Source organism: Octopus bimaculoides, chromosome 25 (assembly GCF_001194135.2).
Source record: "Octopus bimaculoides isolate UCB-OBI-ISO-001 chromosome 25, ASM119413v2, whole genome shotgun sequence".
Taxonomy (NCBI): domain Eukaryota; kingdom Metazoa; phylum Mollusca; class Cephalopoda; order Octopoda; family Octopodidae; genus Octopus; species Octopus bimaculoides.
In genome coordinates this window covers 25,832,198-25,840,204 of record NC_069005.1, presented here as the reverse complement: position 1 = coordinate 25,840,204, position 8,007 = coordinate 25,832,198, and the positions used below count along the sequence as shown (strand labels likewise).

Sequence of the window (8,007 nt, the reverse complement as noted above, 5' to 3'; positions counted from 1 at the left end):
GCTTCACAATCCCTTGGTTCTGGGTTCATACTGACTGCACAGAGCTTTGGCAAGCATTTTTAACCGTAACCTTCTATTGAACAGTGACTTGTGAGTGAAATTGTGTGGACAGAAACTGTAGAAGGCTAACAGTTTAATACCACCACCACCACCACCACCACCACCACTTGACTCTTGGGTATTTTTCATAGGGACAAGGACAGTAGATCTAATTTAGACCTAATCGATTGCATGGTTTAACACCACTTGGGCCTGTGGGTGACTTTTGCAGGGTCCACTCAGGCAATGGATCTTATTCAAACCTCGCCTATCACATGGTTTAATGCCACCATCTGGCTCTTGAGTATCTTGTATAGGATCCAACCTTTTGGAAGCACTTGGGCCACGTTTCGGGTGTCTTGCACTTTTTTTCTCAACTAGTTTCAGAGATCCTGCTTATTGGGGTTGCTGCCCTTCTTTCTCTAAGTGAACGCAGATCAAACTGATTTTAGGATCAATGGTGTTTCCACTGTGATTATCTTGACTGTTTCTTTTGGTGTATCTAAGACTAAGTTATGTAATGCATCCTTGCCTTTTTTTTTTGAGGACTGTAGGTTGTGATTTGAGGTAGACTATTTGTCTCCTCCATCCATCCATCCATCTTCCTTTTCTGCCCAGTGTTCTTGGAAAGGTTATAGGTATAGAGTCCATAGGCACCTCCTCCACAGGGTTCCTACCAGAATCACCATTAACCCATTACCTACCAGTGATCTCATATGAGATCACTTAAAAATTACAAATTTCGTAATTATCTGTCAATATTTACACATATCTAACCCTTTTGCTATATCTACTAGGTATATTTCTCTGATATTCAAATGAGGTTTGCTAATTTTTCACCCAATATCTCGCTTATTTCTATTTAAAATGTTATTTTGAAATGTTATTTTGATCATCCCAGCGTGTTTCTAAGGCTGTTTTATGCTAAAAATCAAAGTTTCATTAAAAAAATTCCAGTTAATAGAATTATGGGAGGTAATGGGTTAAATATTCCAGCTGTACCCCCAAAATATGACCAACTGAGACTACGGACCTTACCCAATAATCTTGTTTTTAGTCTATCCCATAGGTCTCCCGCTGGTTGGCCTGGCCTGAAGATTCTATCTTGCCAGTCTTTCCTGCAACATTCTAACCACCTGTTTGTAGTATCAAAGTTGTGACCTCTCAATGCAGACAAGCAGTGGCTTGATCTGGAGAGAGACTCTCTGAGCTAGCTACACAACCTGTCAAGTAACATTATTCAAGAGATTTTTTTGGAAAAATCCCATTTCAGCTATTTATATTCATGACACTACTCATTGCCACCTGACTGGCCTTCATGCGGGTGACACGTAAAAGCACCCACTACACTCTCTGAGTGGTTGGCGTTAGGAAGGGCATCCAGCTGTAGAAACTCTGCCAAATTAGATTGGAGCCTGGTGTTGCCATCCGGTTTCACCAGTCCTCAGTCAAATCGTCCAACCCATGCTAGCATGGAAAGCGGACGTTAAACGATGATGATGATAATGATGATTCATTTAGTGTTGTTTAGCTTCAGGTCATCCTTGATTGAACAGACCTGTGGCCAAAAATAGACCAATCTTTTTTAATCTTTTAGCATTCAAACCAGCCATATCTGACCCAAATATCATACCTGTTCTATATTCAAACTAGTAATATGTGTGGCCTCTCACGCCTACCCTACAATGTCATTTCAGAAAGAAGCAATCACATCTCTGAAATTTTGAAGTTATAACAATGCATAATTAATCTAAAATAATGGTGCCCCAACATTGCCACATATAAAAGAATAAATAAGCATTACATTTGGTAAAGCAGTTTGAATGCTAAAGAGTTAAGGTACACGATATGTTCCTTTTTTTTGTCAGGCAGCATATAATAGGAAGGTGATTTGGCTGCTATTTCTAGCAGGTTGAATAACTACAAAGAAGCTTGTTCATGCCGACTAGAGAAAGAATTGGCTTGTTGTTGAATGGTGAGAAGTGTGTATGTGTTAAATAAATTGATCAGACTTTGTTGTAATAAGGTTTGAACGAATAGCTTCTGTTGTCTCATGCCTTTAAGCTGATTTACAGCACATTTTTATGTTGTTTTACCTATTTCAATTATTGGTCTGGAGTCATGCTGAGGTATCATCTCCAGGTCTTTTATTTTTTCTCTAGCTAATGATGTTGGCTCCTGTATATATATATATATATATATATATATATATATATATATATATATAGGCGCAGGAGTGGCTGTGTGGTAAGTAGCTTGCTTACCAACCACATGGTTCCAGGTTTAGTCACACTGTGTAGCACCTTGGGCAAGTGTCTTCAACTATAGCCTTGGGTCGACCAAAGCCTTGTGAGTGGATTTGGTAGACGGAAACTGAAAGAAGACCGTCATATATATGTATATATATATGTGTGTGTTTGTGCTTGACAACCAATGTTGGTGTGTTTACGTCCCCGTATCCTAGAGGTTCAGCAAGAGAGACCAATAGAATAAGTACTAGGCTTCCAAAGAATAAGTCCTGGGATTGATTTGCTCGACTAAAGGCGGTGCTCCAGCATGGCTGCAGTCAAATGACTGAAACAAGTAAAAGAGTAAAAAAGAGTACATATATATATATATATATATTTGTGCCTCAGAGGGTAACTCTCTAGGTGCAGTCCCATGGTCATTCATGACCAAAAGGGGTCTTTACCCTTTTTATATTATGCATTTTATTGTTTTGCTATGTGTGATACCATGATCCCTGACAAAATTGTCCTCCATGAACCTGGTATGTGGCATAAAAGTGGTTGGAGGATGCTGGCCTATGCTAGATAGAAGCATGTATGACAAGGAGAAGAGAAACCTGATGTTTTGGGTCTGTCCCTTCTCCTTACAGAGAAACCGAATATCCATTTTGTAATGGATCTCATGCAAAAGAGCAATGAGTGGAAGACCTTGTGGGAAGATAAATGTGTGGAGTTATTGAAGTCAGTTTGAACTCTTATAAGAAATTATTGTATACAGTGCTCTGGTGCAGTATAACTCATCAGAAAAAATAACCAAAGCTGCATGCACAGTACACAGAATATGCACAGGAAGTGAACAGTGAATGAGTCTTTAAAAAAAAAGAAAAAGAAACAGGAGTGGTGGGCGGCATCAGGTGTTCTGTTGCTGAATTTCAGGAAGCTTGCAAGTTTTGAAGGATGTAGTGTCTTGACAGTTAACAACTGATTCAGGTAGTTTATTCCATGGTTCAGCAATTCTCATCATCATCATCATCATTGTCGTTTAACGTCTGCTTTCCATGCTAGCATGGGTTGGACGATTTGACTGAGGACTGGCAAGCCAGAAGGCTGCACCAGGCTCCAGTCTGATTTGGCGGTTTCTACAGCTGGATGCCCTTCCTAACGCCAACCACTCCGAGAGTGTAGTGGGTGCTTTTACGTATCACTGGCACGAGGGCCAGTCAGGCGGTACTGGCGACGGCCACGCTTGAAGTGGTGCATTTTATGTGCCACCTGCACAGGAGCCAGTTCAGCGGCACTGGCAACGATCTCGCTCGAATGTCTTTACACGTGCCATCTGGCATAAGTGCCAGAAAGGCACAGGTGCCATCACAATTTCACTTTCGCTTGCCTCAACAGGTCTTTGCAAGTTGAGTTTCGTGTCCAATGAAGGAGACGATGTTGGCATGGGTGCCAGTGGTCGAATTTAATTCGATTTCGATTTCACTTGCCTCAACAGGTCTTCGCAAGCGGAGTTTAGTGTCCAATGAAGGAAGGTACGTATAAGTGGGCTGCCTGAGGCCGTCGGTTTAGGTCTCACTTGGCTTGCCGAGTCTTCTCATGCACAGCATATTTCCAAAGGGGTTTTCTCACGCACAGCATATTTCCATATTTTATATATATATATATATATGATGGACTTCTTTCAGTTTGTCTACCAAATCCACCCATGAGACTTTGGTTGATCTGAGGTTATAGTAGAAGACACTTGCCCAAGGTGCCAGCCATGTAATTGAGTGAACCTGGAACCATGTTGGGAAGCAAACTTCTTACCACACAGCCATGCCTGCACATATGATTGTTTTATTTTTGAGTAGCTCACTCATTAACAAAGGACATCTGTGTATTTAGCTTTGCCGAATTAATTGCAATTAATTTTTAATTATATCCTTTTATGGTTTTGTCAGTGGAGTAAATTTAGGTCTCAATGGGTTTTGCTGCTAAGACTATCATTATCATAATCATATATGTTTGCTTTCTATGCTAACATGGGTTGGGCCTACCATTATGATCGGGGTCGGTTCTTATTGAGAGTTACTGCCTTCCTTTCAGATTGGGGGACTATGTCCTGTTTGTACATACCATTTTGATGTCTGGTTTATGGTTGGATATCCTTCCTACAGTGGAGGCGCAATGGCCCAGTGGTTAGGGCAGCGGACTCACGGTCATAGGATCGTGCTTTCGATTCCCACACCGAGCGTTGTGAGCGAAAACACCTAAAAGCTCCACGAGGCTCCAGCAGGGGATGGGTGGCAAACCCTGCTGTACTCTTTCACCACAACTTTCTCTCACTCTTACTTCCTGTTTCTGTTGTACCTGTACTTCAAAGGGTCAGCCTTGTCACACTGTGTCACGCTGAATATCCCCGAGAAGTACGTTAAGGGTACACGTGTCTGTGGAGTGCTCAGCCACTTGCACGTTATAGTCTGTTTTTGGCTCGGGTTCTATGGCTAGGTGCCCTTCTGAATGCCAACCATTTTACAGAATATACTGGATGCTTCTTATATGGCACCAACACCCACAACAATGCTTTTTGCGTAGCACCTTGGTTTTAGGATCTCAATTCTGTTGTGGTGGGCAGATACTTCTCAAGTACAGCAATGCACCACATATCTTGGTCCTGTTTGTCATCACCTTTGTAAGGCTCAGCATTTTGAGATAAGCCTTTTATCTTCACTACTTCATCCATGTCTTCCACTGCCACAACTTTCCTCTACTGTAAGTGATTGGTACTTCTTTGTATATATATATCATAGTGTAGTGGTTATCATGTCTGCTTAACATGCAAATGGTCATGAGTTCAAAACTTGCAGGAACTTGTTACATTTCTTTAATTTATTTTGTCGGTGCTGCAGAAAAGCACCCAGTACACTCTGTAGAGTGGTTGGCATTAGGAAGGACATTCAGCTGGAGAAACCATACCAAAACAGACATGGGATCGGGGCAGCTCTTCAACTAGCCAGCTCCCACCAATCTGTCCAACTCATGCCAACATGGAAAATGGATGTAAAATGATGTTGATAATGGGAGTAGATAGCTATTTCAGACATACAACAATTAATATAATCCAAGTATAATAAGGTTAGTAAATGCTTGAAGATAGAAAATATTTATATTTTTCAGTATTATCAATGTAAATTTAGTTAACATCACATAACATACACGACAGGTTATTGATACATTGGAATAAACGTGCGTGCTTGTGTGAGTGAGGTGTTTAATCAATAGAGTCATTAAAATGTTAGGCAGGATAGGTTGCAGTATTTTGTCGCGCTCCTTCTGCTCTGATTTTCAATCCTGGCCATGTTTGTGTTGCTTTTCACTCGCCTTGGTTCATAAAATAGTATCAGCCCTTTTGTTAGTGCAGCTGTCACATGTCCAATGTGACAGCAGGAAACACTTAATTACCTCTTCAGCATTTATTATACTAATGATGTTTGATCTGTTTTGAAATATTTTTATTGCAATGTTAATATAATTGTTGATATAATTAATAATTTTTAATACATTGTTGCTTAGCTGTATGTTGAATGGTATCATTGAATACATCATCATCATCATCATCATCATCATTTAACATCTGTTTTCCATGTTGGTACTAGCATGGGTCGAACGGCTTGACAGAGACTGGCAAAGCCAAAGACGGTGAGCTGGCAGAATTGTTAGCACGCCGGGCGAAATGCTTAGCGGTATTTCATCTGCCGTTATGTTCTGAGTTCAAATTCCGCCGAGGTCGAATTTGCCTTTCATGTTTTCGGGGTCGATAAATTAAGTACCAGTTACGCACTGAGGTCGATGTAATTGACTTAATCCCTTTGTCTGTCCTTGTTTGTCCCCTCTACATTTAGCCCCTTGTGGGCAATAAAGAAATAAGAAACTGGCAAGGCCAGAGGTCACACCAAGTTCTATAGTCTATTTTGGATTGGCTTCTACAGCTAGATGCCCTTCCTAATGCCAATCTCTTTACAAATTCTATTGCATGCTTTTTATGCCACACTGTCACTACTGCTTTTTACACGGCGCCAAAACCCACTCCAATGCTTTTCGTGTGACACCTTAGTTTCAGGATCTCACCTTGGCTCATGTTCAAAAATGTTCTAGCCATGACCATCCTGTCTACGTAACACAATGTGCCATTCCTTTTTCAAAATGGCAGGGTGTGATTTGAGGGACATTTGGTTGCTGTTTCTTGCATTCTGAACATGACCACTGATAGTACTCGAGTATAACCATTTGAAAGTTCTCACACCGGGTCATTGTGACCTTGATGTTAATGTTGATGATGATAATGACGATGATATTAATGATTGTGATGATGATGATCTAATTGCTTTGCTTTCTCAAAGAATTCTTACCTGAGTCTCTCTTTCTCTTCCACTAGGTATTCAACCGCAAATGCACACATCTAGTGTGTAAAAGACTGTCGTGCAGTGAGGAGTTTCTCATTGGCTGTGCTCGTGGTAAGTTACTGGTTCTCAGGCATGTGATGCATAAGAAATATGTGTGTGTGTGTGTGTGTGTGTGTGTATATATATATATATATATATATATATATATATATATGTGTGTTTATATATGTATATGTTGGTGCATGTTTGTGTGCATCATCGTCATTGTTTAACATCCGTTTTCCGTGCTGGCATGGGTTTGACTGAGTTCTGGAAAGCCAGGAAGCTGCACCAGGCTCCAATCTGATCTGGCCATGTTTCTACAGCTGGATTCTCTTCCTAACGCCCACCACTCCGAGAGTGTAGTGGATGCTTTTTACGTGCCACCGGCACAGGAGCCAGTCTGGCGAGCCTGGCATCGATCATGTTCGGATAGTACTTTTTACGTGTCACTAGCATGGGAGCCAGTCATGTTTATATATGTGCATGTATTTATGTGTATGTGCAGATGTATGTAGGTGTATGTGTGTGTGTGTGTGCATGTGCAGGTGTATGTATGTGTGAATATATATTTTTCTTTTTTCTTTGTTGTTTTTGCAGATTCCCATGACTCTTTTACTATCCATTTTCATTAAGAATTTGAATTCAAAGCCTGAGTCATAGAAAACCTTCTCATTAGCTGAATCTTCATTAACCATCTTTCGTTAACCATGGAGGTTGCTTCCCAGTACCTTTCATTATAATTGTATATATCTTTATATATGAATATAGACTTATATTTATTTTTACCTCTACAGTTTTAAAGCATTCTAGCCACGGGGGTTTCTCATTTATCTGTCTGAAGATGTGTTTGCTTATGCATGCTGCCCTTACGAAGTGCATCCATAGTCTGACATCATCTGTTAAACACTGAAATGCATGTAATAGATGAAACTCAGTACTACACTAGCAGTGTAATTAAGGATGCCACTGCACCGATTTGATCGTCTGACTTTAACATTTCCTTTGTGCCATTCACTATTGCATAACCCAGGGGTTTTCAAACTTTTTGACTTGCGGACCCCTTTATATTTCAGGCTTTACCTTAGGAACCCCCTTATAAATGCTTATGAAATTTATACATAAATATTTGCTTAAAATAACATATTTTTACATTTATTTATTTAACAGTATTTAACAAATAAGATCGTTGCCAGTGCCCCTGGACTGGCTTGTGCGGGTGGCACATAAAAGACACCATTTCGAGCGTGGCCGTTTTCGTGCGGGTGACACGTAAAAGCACCCACTACACTCTCTGAGTGGTTGGCGTTAGG

At 40.5% G+C, this 8,007-nt stretch overlaps 1 protein-coding gene across 2 annotated transcripts in view; it reads left to right on the top strand.

The window, feature by feature from the left end:
• Nucleotides 1-8,007, top strand: part of LOC106878844 (SMC5-SMC6 complex localization factor protein 1) — a 76,914-nt gene that overhangs the window by 19,847 nt on the left and 49,060 nt on the right. For both annotated transcript variants that reach the window (XM_014928186.2, XM_014928185.2), the window contains exon 3: nt 6,688-6,766. In XM_014928186.2, the coding sequence (XP_014783672.1) occupies nt 6,688-6,766 (79 nt within the window). The remainder of the gene's footprint in view (nt 1-6,687; nt 6,767-8,007) is intronic.